General features: G+C 42.6%; 1 protein-coding gene across 1 annotated transcript in view; it reads right to left on the reverse strand.

The window, feature by feature from the left end:
* Positions 1–16,087, reverse strand: part of LOC112971645 — a 90,347-nt gene that overhangs the window by 69,820 nt on the left and 4,440 nt on the right. Inside the window, exons 2-22 of the mRNA XM_026077246.1 lie at positions 14,252–14,300; positions 13,908–13,995; positions 12,799–12,954; positions 12,085–12,273; positions 11,394–11,493; positions 10,755–10,840; positions 10,118–10,330; positions 9,308–9,490; positions 8,506–8,694; positions 7,614–7,814; positions 6,628–6,810; positions 5,981–6,169; positions 5,416–5,595; positions 5,089–5,255; positions 4,712–4,871; positions 3,099–3,248; positions 2,694–2,894; positions 1,985–2,188; positions 1,681–1,869; positions 1,222–1,398; positions 380–559 (exon numbers count right to left, since the gene is read on the reverse strand). Of these exons, the coding sequence (XP_025933031.1) occupies positions 380–559; positions 1,222–1,398; positions 1,681–1,869; positions 1,985–2,188; positions 2,694–2,894; positions 3,099–3,248; positions 4,712–4,871; positions 5,089–5,255; positions 5,416–5,595; positions 5,981–6,169; positions 6,628–6,810; positions 7,614–7,814; positions 8,506–8,694; positions 9,308–9,490; positions 10,118–10,330; positions 10,755–10,840; positions 11,394–11,493; positions 12,085–12,273; positions 12,799–12,886 (3,229 nt within the window). The 5' untranslated portion in view covers positions 12,887–12,954; positions 13,908–13,995; positions 14,252–14,300. The remainder of the gene's footprint in view (positions 1–379; positions 560–1,221; positions 1,399–1,680; positions 1,870–1,984; positions 2,189–2,693; positions 2,895–3,098; positions 3,249–4,711; positions 4,872–5,088; positions 5,256–5,415; positions 5,596–5,980; positions 6,170–6,627; positions 6,811–7,613; positions 7,815–8,505; positions 8,695–9,307; positions 9,491–10,117; positions 10,331–10,754; positions 10,841–11,393; positions 11,494–12,084; positions 12,274–12,798; positions 12,955–13,907; positions 13,996–14,251; positions 14,301–16,087) is intronic.

Here is a 16,087-nt window from a genome sequence, read left to right on the forward strand (position 1 = left end):
TTAACACTGACAGACGTCTCTAACCAGACCTGGCATGTTAAGATACTGCAATTACATGATAACAACCATTTCTCTTGGAAGGCAGAATGGTCTGAACCCTGTGATTAGCTAGAGATCATAGTGAAGGGATTATACATTACTAGATGCATCACTGCATCATTGTTTAAACAGCTAAATAATTAGCGTGAGTTTCAGATATTTCTTTTCAGTCATGCTACCCTTTGAACAGCAAAATTATTATTACTGAGAATGCAAACACTGCTAAATAAAGTCCTTATGGCAAAGCAGCACTGGTGTGTATTTTGGAAACATCTAATGTGCTATTCTGCATCATTAAACTAATGCTTTCCTGGCAAAGCAAAGAAAATGGAATACTTACTCTGGCAAAGCTTTGGGATTTTGGACCATGTGAAATTTTTAAGACAAGTAGTTTTTGGAGATACTTCTGGGAGCAAAGTGTATCCGGACCTGCAGAAGTAGGTTATGGTGGTACCTACTGGAAAGTCCCGCTGAGGGTTTCGGTCTGCGTGATCAACAGCAGGAGGGTAGGGGCAGCGACCTGGGCACCCAAGCAAAGAACACAGAAACACTCAGACAGCTGTAAGATTGCTACCCGCAGAGCCACTGGGGATGAAGCTCAAGCCCTGCCTTTGCTGAAATCCAGTCTACCCCTAGCACGGCGACTGCACGGACATAAAACCCAGAAGGAAGCAACGGAGAGTAGCAACCCTGAGTGTTGCTATGGGATATGAGGGAGTGACCTGAGCCAAATGGAAAAAATGATGATGAAAAATTCACCAGATGATGCAGTGAATCTAATAAAAGTCCTTATTTTATAATGTTTCTCCATCACACCAGATGTATCCTGTAGTAATTTTCTCTTCAAAGATTTCCCTTGTCTCACTTGGGTGATTTTTGACTTATAGATACTGAAGACAGAACTGGAGTAATTCACTGAAGATAGCTCTGCAGTGTTACCCAAAGGTGATGAAGCAGCAAAGGGGAATTCTGTCATGAAATTTCAGATAGTGCAGCTAATAGTAATGCCCATCCAAATCCGCTAATAGCTAACCTGCAAACACTACACATGCTCCCCCAAACACTTTTTGTCACCATATACAATCCAGCATCAAGAGAAAGCATATGTCACTACTGACAATGTAATAAAAATATGCAATTATACGTGGGAACAAAGTAAGGAGAAAAGAGATTTGTGTGTACCTAGGACACAAGCAGGCTCCCGTGGATGCCATCTGCCATTGTCCTGGCACTGAATGGTGGTCGCACCCATGGGGACGTAGCCAGCATCGCATTCGACTGTGACTGTGCTCTTGTAGGTGAAGTTCTGTGCAGACTTCAGTCTTCCGTGTTCAATATTTGGGGCTGGACACTGAACCTCTGTGGATCACCAAACAAACAGGACTTTTCAGGGGTATTCTTACTGAATGCAGGCATAGGGGCCAATTGTCACTTCACCTCTGTTAGATGAGTAAGAGAAGACTAATCAATTTAACCAATGTGGCAACAGAGGCAGAGAGATTGTGGATCAATAAGTGTGCTTGAGAAGCCATCATCTGTAGGACTTCAAAGCTGTAGTGTTTCCATTGCACACAGACAATCAAACACTATTTCTGCCCTTTTCTACTACTGTTTGCTCTACTGGGTTGCAGAACTACTCACCTGTACATTCAGGGGTAGGGTGAGTCCAGCTTGCAGGTACCTCATCTCCAGCTTTACAATAAATAAGAGGCTCTCCAACAACTGTGTAACCTCTGTTACACGTGTACATCACTGAGGCCCCAATAAAAAACTTCTTCTTTGCCCAGCTATTGTGTCTCCCATGAGAAATATCTGGGGGCTGCTCACAAACTGTAATAACAGAGAGAAAACTAAATTAAGGGCAGATATCACTGGGATTTCCTTACGCCTTAGAATAAGGGCTAGCCAGTCACCAAGTCACAGTGCTTCTCTGTTAAAAACATACCTGGTTCACACACTGGAATGGCAGCATCCCAGCTCCCATCATACCTGCACCGAGTCAGGGCAGTGCTGTTGATGTTGCCTTTGATGCCATACCCAGGATTGCACTCAATGGAAACCGTGTCTCCATACTCATACGTGTCTTCTCCAGGTCTTGGCTTAGGTATCTGCACTCCATTGGCAATGCTTGGATTGGGACAACGAACTTCTGAGAAACACCATAATTTAAAAAAAAGTGTAAAACATAGTGCTACCAGCTGGGGGCAGCAGATTCACTTTACACCAGAGGGGGTGGGGGGACTATTTTGCACATGAGAGGGGTTTTTGAAAAGGCCTGTTTTTAAAGAAAGTGACAACTTCCAGGCAGAAACTGCCATTTATTCCTCTTCCTACAGTCATTAGTGAGCAAATCCCTAATTCTGATGAATTGTAGCAAGCCCACAGGATGCATGGCAACTAACTTGCCAGCCACCTTCAAGACTTCTACAGGCTGCCTCAGTGTTTAAGCATCAACCTTGCTCCTGATATCACTTAAACTGTTAACTGGGACCCTCTTAATTAAATGATGATAGAAATGATTAACTGTCTGACTAAATGACTCCATCTTATCACAATCCTCATCTTGTGCCACGGACCACAAGGACATCCTCCAACACTGGCAACAAATTCTCAGCTCCAGCAAAGCTAATTAAGTCAGAGGCCAATATACTTACTCTGACAGAAGTTCTGAACTTCAGACCATGTGAAGTTTTGCAGGCAAGTGACCTGTCCTGGGGACATTCCAGGGACGAGCTCATAGCCTCTGAGGCAGCCGTACTTAACAACAGTCCCAGCAGGAATCAATGCCCCCACGTAGGACTCCTGGAAAGCATTGGGAATTTTGGGAGGCTCCTTGCAAGAACCTAGAGGGGGAGCTGAGGGGGAGAAAGACACAATTAGCAGCAGCCACCGAGCTTGGATCGTCTTTACGCAACATCAGACACAAAAAGAAGTCAGCAACGATTTAAGTCAGAGGAAGAGTCTCCCACTGAATTTTACTAATCTGATCATTAAATATTGAGCAATAAGCAAAGCTGAACCATGGAAGCAAAGAAAAAGAGTAAGGGAGTGACACTCACCAAGACTCCCAGCTGGCTCCAGCACAAGCACCACCACTCCCAGGAGCTGCCAGGTCCAGTGAGAAAACATCTTCATGGTGCTGGGAGCATTCCCAGATGAAGAGCAGTGGTAGCACTTGACTGCGCCGTCTGGGAAGGCAACGGTTTCTCCTCAAAGTGAGCGTGGCAGTGCCGAGAAGCCAACCACTGCACATCGGGGAAAAGGGAAATAGCTGTAGGAAGCTGGGGATGGGCTAGACGAGAAGCACCCGGGAGCCACGCCGTTCCTCCTGCCCCACACCAGACGTGGCGGATGTGGCCATGGCTAGCACAGTGATGGGAAATGCTTTGCCTCTTTCCAGAGGACTGGGCAACTTCGGCGAACTGTAATCCAGGGTGGTTTTCCCAGTGGGTGACCCGCAGGACGCACAGGGAAAGCTCTTCCACAGCAGGTGCTCCTGGCACTGCCTTTCTGGAGTCTCCTCCAGCTAGGACGCACCGTGGGAAGGGAACACGCTCTGCCTTGTTTGCAGCGTGCGCACAGGGAGGAATACAGCTACTTTACAGCTAGACCTGCTCCACCACACCATCCTTTCCTCGTTTCTGAACACAGGAGGCCGCTTACCAGTGCTGCTGATTCAAATTACCTTTTCACCCGGGGCCCGCGAATGCCACAAGGGGTGGTAAGACAGGCTGCTGCACGAACACACAGTGCCCAGCACGCCTGGGGGGCCCTGCTGCAGCAGCACTCTGGGCTCAGGAAACAGTTCTCCATGTCTAATCAAGCAACGATTACTGAAACACCTCCTTTCTTTACTACAAATAGGACAGAATTATTAAAAACAGGACACATCTCTTACTAGAACTGCATTTTTATTATAACTGTGCACTGAAGAAATATGTGTTTGATCACAAGATACAGGTTAACAGAACACTTCCCCTTTACTGGACATCTAGGAAATAATTTAGCCCCCTCTTTCTTTACAGTTTTATTTCCAACAACTGCTCTTGGTGCACACAAAAATGCAGCAAGTGCCATCGCCAGGAGTCCCCGAGACAGATCTGTCCTGCTTGGGAAGAAAACCTGGCATTTTTGTTTTGCTAAAAAACAAGCTTTGACGATTTCTTCATTTTACCTGCTCTTAAGGTGACAGCTAATAAGGCAATTAAATGTTTGTTCACAACAATGAATGTAACTGTTACACGAACAGAATGCCAATGGGCTATATGGGATTAGAGTTAAATATGTACATTAGTTGTGGGGTGAGTGTGGACTGGTGATTCCTACAATGTATGTTCCTGTCTGTAGGGGGACTCAGACAAATATTTACTTTTGGTCTGGCTCCTTTCTAATTGTGCAGTTCTCAGTAAAATAAACATATCTAAATGTGAACCTTTGAAATGTATACGGTGATGTACAAACCTAACTCAGTGACCTCTAACAGAATGGACCAAAAGCAGTTACTTTCTGACTCCTCATATGACAAATGTCCTTGACTGATTGGTTAGTATTTTTTCTGGCTACTTATGTATTAGTATGAATTACAAAGTCACTAAAAATCCTCAGTCACTATGATTATTCAACATGCATCAAAGGAGACATGCCTGTTATGATACCAGTTGCAACATTCAGCTGTTTACTCTGATGTTTAGCTCCTTTTCAAGTTTCTGGATCTCCAGATACAACTTCCGTACTTCCAGCACAGTTTTCAGTTCTGCCAGAGGAACTCCACACCGCAGAATTTCTCTAGTTCGAAGAAACTCCTCACATGTATCATGCTGAATGGGCTTTTCCTTTAAAAAAAATAAAAACAAAACAAAGACAGAGAGCATGAAACTATGCTGTAGAGGAAGAGACCTACGTATTGAGCATCCCCTTCCTGCTGTACCCATTTAATCATGCCAGCACTACTGTAATGAAGCAAACACATTCAAGAAGTTGGATCAGTGCTATTCCAGGCTGTAAACGGGGCAAGATACAGACAAAGCCTGGGCAGATGATGGTACTTACGCATTTGGGTGATGGCATCCATTTGCCATCAGCTGAGCAGGTAGTTGTTGAAGTTACTAATTGATGGTCATCACTTTTGCAGGAGAAGGCTAGAGTTTCATTCACTTCATACCATGACTTCTGTGTGTAAAACACTAGGTCATCTCCCACTGGTAGGTGACACTGAACTGAGAGGAAAATGCACACCAGAAAATAATATAATTGGAGGAGAAAGAGGAGGAGAAAACACTGTGAATTCCACTACTTACTGTTAGTAAAGCAAAAAAGCAGCCACCCCCTGGCCCGCTCTAGCCAGTCGTGGGCTGTCAGCCCCAGGTTTGGACCCACCTGGCCGACAGGTCGGCAGAGGAGGATGCCAGGCACTGTCACCCAGGCACCGACTCTCGTTACTGCCGTGTAGCACATAGCCTTCGTTACAAGAAAACTGCACAGCCACCCTGTACAGAAACGTGTGCCTTTGGACAGTCATCCTTCCATTGCTGATTGCTGGCTTTGGACAGCGAACCACTGAGGGAAGAGAACAGAGGCCTCTGTGTCAGTTTTGGTTGCCAGCCTTGCTCCAGTGACGGTGGTGATTGTAGATCATCAGATTAGGTGGGGCATGGTAACTCTTCCTGACCACTTTCTAGATCAGTTTTATATTCAAACAGTGGAACCCACCCTGAGCCCCTCATCACAGCTCCTGAAGAAGCACTCACCGGTCCTCAGGGCTAACGAGCAGCTCTCTGTACCCAAGACCTTCACACAGGAGCTGCAAGAGCTGTATGGTTATCAAACAGCTTTGGGCTTGGAGCTCCTGTATCAGAACAGCCAACAGGGCTGGTCTGTTTAGACCTAATATTGCCCCTAGGTCCGAACTTGAATCTGACCTCATACAAGGGAAATGAATCACCTTTGCACTCTGGGGCAGGTCCACTCCACATCAGGTTTACCCCATCGTCGGACGTGCAGTAAATGGAGGACTCCCCAACGAGGGACAAACCCTCTGCACATCTGTACGTTACCTGGGATCCATAGGGGAAGTACTCTGTTTCCAAGCCAGAGTGCTGCCCACTGATGATTTCTGGAGGTTTGCCACAGACTATAAAAAAGGGGAAAAAAAGAAAAGTGGGGAAAGAGGAAAAAAGGAAAGGAAAGGAAAGAAAAAAAGGGGGAAAGAGAAAAAGGGGGAAAGGGTGAAAAAGAAAAGCATGATTATAATATTCAGGTGAGAATCAGAACTGGTTCTTGGATATCAGTGAAGTACAAGAATTGACTTCATGTTTGAACTTAGGCAAATTCACATTAAGTTGCTGCCCAGCTACTTGCCGGATCAGGCCCCAGCGTAGCCTCTTACATCAACCTAATGCTTTCACCTCTTGCACAGCTCTGACCTGGCTTACAGCTCCAGGAGAAGTTACATAAATAAAAGGTTTAAGCCCATAAGCCAGTGACCTTCTTCCCAGAAGTAGATGCTGAAGGTAGGTTGCCTACTCGCCACTGCTTCTAAATAGTTATGTACTGTACTTCTTCTCAGCAATGATGTTGCATTACACATACCTTTGTCACAAAGCGGTAGTTGAGGAGCCCAGCTCTTATCAGCCTGACACTCAATGGAGGCCTGGCCTCTGAGGACATAGCCAGAATCACATGTTAGCCTCACTTGAGTCCCAGGGGAGTAGTCACCTCTACTCTTATAAACCTCTCTTCCATGATCAATGACTGGTTCTGGGCAACGAGGTTCTACAAACACCAGAAGATAAAAGATTTCATGTATTCTGAAGGAATTCCAGTGGAGGTACTTCTCATATAGAAGACAAGGTTATCAAGAACATCTGAACCCTGACAAAAAGGGTGAGTATCATCTAAATGCAAATGACAGGTCTCAACATTTCTTTTGTAACTTTAAAGGACTTTCTGCTCCTACAGTAAAGTCTTCCCAAGGCTGTTGTTGAAGGTGCTTGCTATAGGGAACACTCTTTGTGGGCAGCACATCTCACCCTACTCAGGCTGCACGTCTCCCCTTAGGGTACTCAGTGCCACTCACCATTATTTTCCCAGATGACCGCAGCCAATGGTTTCTCACTAAACTGGATTCATGAGATTACTGAGAACCTGACAGGCAACATTATGGCCAGGACAAGGAAGTATCCAAGGTAAGTAAAGTTCTCTGAGTCTTCTTAGCCATCTTCTAAGCCCCTGCAAGCTACCAAAACTCTTCTTGATTTCCCAAACACTGAATCAGCCTGCTGCCAAAACCCCTTACTTTTTCCACAGCAATCCCCAAGCAATATAATGATCCATCTGTATATTTGGCTGCCTATTACTTCTCAACTAACAGAGGAAGAAGACTAGGTTCAGGGATACATGAAAGTGGAACTAAACACTGCTTGGCTACTACTATCATCACCTAAGGTCATATGTATATTTTTGCACGCATTTTTCTGCTAAGAGGAGCAGGCAATTACACTGTACAGAGTGACCCAAACCTTTGCAGTCAAAAATAAGCAGTCACCAAGCCAATATGCTTCACCAACTCTACCCACCTAGAATGCACTCAGGTATTTCAGGATCCCATGCACCATTCCTTGTACACTGAAGCACAACTTCGGTGTCAGGACCTTTGAAAGCATAGCCATCATTACATATAATTCGAACGCTGTCTCCATACTCATAACTGTTTTCTTTATATCTCCATGCATGTTTGTGCTTTCCATTTTTGACATCTGGATTTGGACAACGAACTCCTGAGAAATACCAAACATTAGCAACAGTCTGAAATCACGGCAAAGATACCTGGATGACAGCAGATTCATTTGATGTGAAAGAATGAATGCTTTGTACGCCCTGGGCCCATCTTTCCCCTGGCAGCAGGATTGCTCAGAAACTCTGCAGAGCCATATGCTGAAACCTGTCACAGCAGACAAAATCCACCCCAACATCATCCCTGACACACTCCTGTGTGTTGGGGTGTTTGCAAGGGCCTCTGCAATTGCAATCTATCCTCAGATGGAGCAAAGGGCCCTTGACATAGCAGCGACTGTTCTTCCACAGACTAAAGGGACTAGAAAGCATGGCTGGTAAGTAAAGCAGAGAAAACACTGAGGCCAGGGAATAAACTGGAGTTCAAGAGTCACAGCAATGACCAGAAACATGTTAACTTGGGTACTAGGAGCAGCCTAGGTGCAACTGCTTGGACTTAAACAGGGTCTGCCATGCCTGCTGGGCTGTTTAGCCTGCAACTACAGCGCTGAAGTCCCTTAGTTAAACAGGTTAATCACACAATTGATTGGGTAATCACAGTATTCCTCGCGTTCATCCTTGCCTCTTTCCCCCAACCCCGTGATATGCACAACAGCAGACTATGTAAAGTTTCTTTACTTAGTAATAGTTTTGCCAAATTGCAAGGATAATTAAGCCAAAGGATTATAAACTTACTTTTACAAGAAGGTGAAACTTCAGTCCATGTAAAATCCGGCAGACATTCAATATGCCACATGTTTTCTCCAGGGCTGAACTCATGGCCCACCTTACACTCGTATGTAACTACAGTCTTAACAGGAAATAAATTGCCAGCGACCTTTTCTTTAACAGCATTATAGACATCAGGAGGGTCATCACAGCTACCTAGGAATAAAATAAAAAAATTAAGGACATTTCCAGTGATAAATCAGCAAGGTTCATAATAGAATGTAGCATAAGAGAGAACCTGGAAAAAAATCACGGGCTCACATTGATCTTTTTCTGAGATCCACATAAGGAAATTATCTGAATTCAGTAATGCTGAACAGTGAATTCAATGTAAGCAAATGAAAATGTATAAATAATTTCAGACTGTAAGTAATTTACACTATTATGTTATAATGAGATATAAATTATAATACATACTATTTGAGGCTCTGTCCTCATGGGTCAATGGACTTTAAAAATATTAAATATAGGAAGATTAATTTGGTCTCTTTGAATTTCACCGAGTAACCCTCACCAGCTTGACTTGGACAAGGCTTTAGTCTATATGGCCTGAAGTTATAAATTCCTAAAATTATTTTTCCTCCAGAGTGCTGCCAGAAAACATGAAATGGAAAGTCACTTTTGTGCAACAGAGAGATTGTTCAAAAAATCCAGTGAATTAGATTTTGGAGCCATTATTTTCAAAAACTAACGCTTTCTTAAACCACCAGGAATTTCACTGAAGCAGTTTCTGGAGAAGTTAGAGTAGAGCTCATTCCATGGCACTTACTTCGTTGACAAACTGGCACTGGAGGGTCCCAGAGGCTATTTTCTGTGCATGTAGATATATCACTGCCATTCAGGGTATAGCGGAAGTTACAGTCAAACATGACGGTGTCTCTGTAAGTGTACTGAGTTCTATACCTGCTCAACAGCTTTCCATTGTCAATATTTGGATGTTCACAGCGAACCACTGTATCAGGGAAACACCATCAATTAGGAAATCAACAGTTACACTTAAGAGGGGAGATTAAAATATTAAAGATATTCCTGTAGCATAAGATATGTGCACCAAAAAGGTGGAAAATGTACAGCACAAGGTACCAAACTGACATGATATTTTTGAACTGCTCCTCACTCTGTATTGCAGCATTTTTTATTTCATGCATTTAGTTRAGGCAAAACATAAAAAGAACAAAGCAAAGGTAGCAGACATTACACCAATTTTCTAAATTCTTTGCAGGCATTATATTTCACACAGGCTGGCAGGCCAGATACATTGTCTGGTCTTCTGTGAACCCGAATAAAGTATCACTCAAATTTCCCTTGCTGACTTAGTGACCGTGAGCAATTCACTGCCTCAGCAATGGGAGCTCCCTTATGAGAGACCGTAGTTCTTATTATCACTACGAAACTCAGCGGGTCTTTTCTCCAAGAGGTGATTGCAGTAACATAATGGAGAGATACAGCTCCAAAGAAGAATACAGCTTTAGGAGACTGGTCACTAGACAACCAGTTAAACTGCTAAGGCTTGTGCTGCTGCCCCGTGCCCATGAGTTTACAACTGTGCACTGTCATCCCAAGCACAGGAAGAGATCACCTTTGCACTCAGGGGCAGGCTTGCTCCAGACACCGTTTAGGTTATCCACGGTCGTACAGTGAATAGAGGCATCTCCGATCAGTGAGAAAGGCGTCTCCCCTCTTTTGACCGTGTTACACTGATAAGTGACAGATGCTCCGTAACTGAAATCATCTCCGACAGTTCCACTATACACTCCATTAGCTATATCTGGAGGGGGTAAGCATGGTATTGCTAAAGAAAAGAGGGATGGTGGAGGGAAGGGAAGAACAAGGGAGAAAGAGAGAGAAGGAATTAAATCACTTCAAATCAAAGATCTGATAAGAGAAAGAAGTTGAAACATAAGGTGCCAGAAACGCTGGCCATGTGAAAGTAAAGGTAGTTCCCGAGGAGCTCGGGAGAGTTGCACACCACTGGTCACACACGGCAGAGAACTGACCCTGCAGTGGTGTAGTTTGGGGATATGTCCATCTTACATGCAGCTGTCCTGCTCCCAGAGAGTAAACTTTTCTACAGGACGATGCAGAAAAAAAATATATATATATATGCAAATTAATATGCAGTGAACTGCTGAAATTGTCAATAGGATAATGTGGTTATTTCTTTATCCAGCCTCAGTAACATTTGCACAATAATTCAATTAAGGAACTTTACTTACGTTCACAGATTGGAATCTCCTTGTCCCATGTAACAACCCCATTTTTAATGACACACTGAATTTGGGAATTTCCAACCAGTCTGTGCCTATGTGAAATAGGAGGGGAAAAACTATATGTCAAACTCGGTTCTGATATATTGTCTATATCGCTGCCATCAGTATGGCTTTAGCTTCTTTAAATTAGCATAATTAGAGCTTTAATTAATGGCATTTTTTCAATAATACACTGAATTTTTGACAAAACTATATTTTTTAATGAATAAGTATTTGGTTTCCATGGAAAAATGTCTATTTTATCTAAAATTTTAATCTGTGAGAAATGCAGTATTTTGATTCTGAAATACAGCTACAGTGACACATAACATTTATGCTGGGACATCTCATGCTTTTATCTTGCATACTTCTTGTAAAAAGAGGTAGGATTACAGATATCCCTGTCTTCCTGGACATCAGATCCAAGCAAAATAGCAGAATGGTTATAGATGATGCAATAAGTTAAACTATAAAGGTGTGACTGTTCAGAAAAATGTTTTCTCAAATAAAAGTGATCTTTTTATGGAGTTTTTTTTTGTATGGCTCTTTAATATAAAGTTTCTTAAGGTCCTAAAGACCTGTGCCTCTGAGTTGCTCATTGCTTACCCAGGTTCACAGGTGAAGTTTGCTGTTGAACCAAAACTGAATTGTTCTCCTAGAAGGAGTCTGCCGTTGGCTGGCTCTCCAGGATAGCTGCATAACTTTGCTGGAGGACAACAGGACTGGAATTAGTTCTTATTTTATTTTCCTGAAGAACCAGTAAAATAAAATGCAGAAGGAAAACAGAATATTCCTCCTCTGTTGAGCAAGGGGGTGGACCAGAAACCTCCAGATTTCCCTTCCCTAAATTATCTCATGATTCAAAGATTCTGTTAAGACTACAGGTATCAGAAATCTGCGAGGTCATGATGCAGTCAGCCTCTGCTTGGCATTTTTGCATGTGCCAGTCTAACAGGAGTTTTGCAGTAAACCTGCCAAGTCCAACAGTGTTTCTTCATAACTAGAGCATTCTGTTATTGAAAGTTCAAAATGTATTTTTTGAACCAAGAGTTACAAAGTGTCAGAGCAGAAGAAAACACTTTTCAATACTGCACAGTCAGTCAACAATCAAAGCATCAAAGCAGATTTCAGCTGTTGCCATCATTTCGGGTACTTAGTGGAGTACAACTGGTGTTTCATGTCACATCACTGATCTTCCACCATCCCATATAATCACTTTTATACTGCTTAAACAGAATGAGCTGACAGGATCAGTGAATAAAAAATAAAATCAAAAGTAAACCTAAAACATACTCACGTATACAAATTTTGTCTGATCCGCTCCACTTATTCCCTTCACAAACCAAAGTGTTGTTGACATGGGAATTTCTCATGTAACCTGGACGACAGACGTATTCCACCACTGAATCAGCAGGAAATTTGTCAATGCCACGATAATCATTTTTCAGTTCTGCAAATGAGAAACGTGGTGGAGGCTGGCAGGTACCTAGGAACAGAAAAGATCCATCAGAAATACATTCTGAGGAAAAGCATTTAGAGTTTAGGCCTGATTTACTGTGAAGGTCCAAGAGAGGACACTTCAGCGGCCATAACTCCTGAGCTGCTGAACACAAGGAGAAGGCTGGTCAATGCCTCAGGACAGCTGAGAGCCACAGGGGAAGGAGCTGGAGCGCAGAGGAGAAGCATCACCATGTGCTTTTCTGTTCACTTTTCAGATTTCATCCAACTGTTTCAAAAGCTAGTGACAAAGCCCAGATTAATTTTTTCCTATTCCCATTAAGTATAAACCAGTGCACCTTTTTCATCTGGAATCATAGCTATAAATACTGCAGAGCAAGGGAGAAAAAGCAAAGGAAGAGAGATTCTGATCACAAAAATTTACAGTGTTACAGAAATGCAAAGGCAATGAGAAAAAGAGAATGATCAGAGGTATATGAACCTCAGGAGAAAGTTTCCCTTCAAAGAATATTAGTTTATCCTGGTGGATTGCTTCATTTTCATGTTCACTTACTCTGGACAGCAACAACAAGACCAGCAGCAAGTAATAGTCTAAAGATGGTGGCATGATACTTCTGCTTCCCAGGCTGCAAAGCTGACATCTTTATTCCAGCTTCCCTGCCTGAAGATCTCACGGAAGTTATCACATTTTTTTTTCCAGGCAAAATATCTGTAAAAATATCAGGGGATAGAGCACTGAATTTATATTTAGGATAAACACAGCTCATATGAACAGGTCTCATTTCTCAGTCTCTTTCCTCTAGTTATGGTTTGGGTAGATGTTGTAGATGCTATTGCAGCACAAACTGTAACAGAGCCTCTGCTGGGGCAGACAGCACCAACGTACTCCACAGAGGATCTGATCTGCTGAGGTAGGACTGAATTTGGGTAAGGAAAATTGGCTCAAACACCTCACACAAAGAGAAATGAAAATACAGCATAAACAGGACCGTACTTTTTAAGCAACTTCCATGAGCTTTACTCAACTAGTCTCATTTCTTTGCATTTTTGAGCATGTAGTTTTCAATTAAAATTTAAAAATAAGATACAAAGAAGAATAAAGAATAAAATCTCCACCCAAACCATAAGATAAGTTCTTTGCAGTTTGCCAGGGTCTACTTCAAACCATTATATAGCATGCCCACATATAGTTCTTCCCAGCTGACCAGTCAAATGAATACCTACGGGGTCATAAATTTCTCTATGCCTTCTGGAAAAGCCCCCTGAAATTTAACACGTGGATAAAACATTTTGTTTTAGTAACAAATTTCTTGGAAGCAAATTCATAGTCAGGTGAAATCCAGGTAGAATCAATACATTCCCTCAGCAATATCTTATATACAGGGTGTGTGGGTGTGTACGTGTGTCAGTGTGTGAAAAATACCCAACTAAAAAGATACTATATTACGTCTGTACTGTAGCTTTGTGCAAATAATACCAATTGGAGTAAAGCTATAAAGCATAGAAGTAATTTAGGAGACTAAATTCCATTTCAGGAAGTAATACAAGTACAATTTGGACTAACCTGGCTCCCCTAGAAATCAACAAAAAAGTCCTCTCTGGCCTTCAGTTATCCAGGATTATAATTCATGAGCCTAAACCCTCTTAATGTTATGTACCTACCTTGCTTCTGGAAATGAGACAGTCTTTTTTGAAGTTTTCTATATTGTACAGGCTTTGACCAAAGGTGACTCTAATGAGAAATTAGTAACTAAAAGAAGAAAGAAAGAAGAGTTAAGCACGTCTTCCTACTAAAGTTATTCCCCTCTTTTTTCCCCCATCTGCCCTAAACCTAGCTCTTCTTGCTGCTATTTCATTTTTCTGGCTTTCCCTCAGTTCTTGCTACAGCTCTTGGTTTAACTTGATTTAGCTTTACTAATATGCATGCCTGCTAGCATCGCAAGAATGCTCCAATCCAGTTCCTAAGAGCAATGTTGCCTGAAGCTGTACAGCTCCAGTTATCTTACCTGAAGGTCTGTCAGCAGGAGATAGACAGAGGTCAGATATGTTTGGTTCCTGCAAGACAAAGTGATGACCTTCCTCATCTAAACACCCCTGAAACCAGGCACCACAGTGCTAAAGAAGGAGTTACGATATGCCTACACCCTCAGAAATGCTCAGAAAAAGCTAAAAACAGACAAGTTTGAGTTCTGCAGAGACCAGAATTGTGCCAGTTTACCTATAAATTATTAACTCCTCCTCTGAACAAGGAAGTAGTTTATTCAACCTACAAAATGAAACATTAGAGAACTGAATTCAATCCAGCAGATGTTGAAATTGTTTATTTTCTGAGTTGCCAATTCTTTCCTGAAATGATATGCACACAAAGTAATCTGGAACTTGGCTGAATGGGTCATTGCCTGTTCCAACACCAAGCAACAGTAAGGCAGACAGTGTCGTTCTGACATAAGATATACACTGGAGTGCGCTACTTGGACCTACTTGAGATGATTGCTTCACCCTGGGGCACATCTGTCACAAGCGCATGTCTTCTGCCTTTGAAAGTCTTATGATGAGTGTTCGAAATATGGTTTCTTCAAACAACTCTCTCTAATCCCATTAAAATAACAGCAGCTGGAAGAGCCAGAGGAGAACTCAGTGGAGCACAAGGTCTTGGGGAATGTTGCTCACGGTTGGATGCCCAAGTCCTTGAAGGGAAACCCAGCTACGCTTTCTCCCTATTGAGCTGTACTTGAAAGCTGTACCTGAACCTAGTTGCCTCTGTTAGCTTGTCTTCTAGCAATGAGAGTTTTGGCAGAGGTCATAACTATTTACCCTTATGCACCTTGGCTGCATGGTTTCATTTAGAGCAGGCTTGAATTACCATCAAAAATTTGACAATAGCCTTTTTACCCCTAGATCTTGTTTTTTGTAGGTATTGCTTTATTCTGCCCAATCTGAGGAGTTCTGGCAAAAAAAAAAAAAAAAAAAAAAAAAAACACAACCTACTGCATCCCTGTGTTTGGTGGGATATATTATCTTTCTAAAGTTCAGCTGGTCCAAGCCAAAAAGTAATGAGATAGATTTGGTTCTCACTTTGCAAAACACCATGAAACAAGCTGCCTTATTTCGCACCACAAGTTTGGGCTTGCTCACAACAGGCCCCGGTTATTTCAGAGAAGGCAGTGACCTCCATCAGATATTTACAAAAATCCAGTTAATCTCAAACACAAACACAGACCTTCTCCTTGATTTAATTTTTCCAGATGACTCACAATGATCTGTCTGATTTTTTTTTCTTTGTGCTGAAAAAAAAATAAGCAACTTCCCTATGGGCACCTTGCCTCCCAGGAGATTATTTAGTAACTGCGTAGTCGCTGTACTTACTGCCATGAGTATCAGCCTGGAACAAATCAGGTTTGGGAAACAGCTATACAAAAAACCATCCCCGCTTTGACAGCTTCAAAACACCCATAGGACTTCCTAAACCCATAGTCTGCAATCGGGTAAACAAGATAAAGGGGTTTTCATTGACCACATCCACAAAGTTTCTGCAACTTCTCTTCAGGCTGTGGCTGGTGAGTCCCTTGTCTAGCAAAGAAAAGCAGTGAAGTATTCATACGGTCTGCAAAATCGCTGCTTTCTCAGTTGGTCCCCTCAGCAATCTCCCTGAGTTTGCATAACTCCTTCCAGTCAAACACATGGGTACACACAGATCTTCCTACACTAACCTAATGGGAACAGCGCAGTTCAGAGACAACTGTAAAAGTTGGTTTCCAGCTGCATGTGCTGGAAATCACAGCTACAGATTCATAAGACTGGTTGCTTTTCTTGAAATGCATTCTAGAGATTTTTTTTTTTCC

This window comes from Apteryx rowi, unplaced genomic scaffold (genome assembly GCF_003343035.1).
Source record: "Apteryx rowi isolate R43461 unplaced genomic scaffold, aptRow1 scaffold_45, whole genome shotgun sequence".
Classification (NCBI taxonomy): domain Eukaryota; kingdom Metazoa; phylum Chordata; class Aves; order Apterygiformes; family Apterygidae; genus Apteryx; species Apteryx rowi.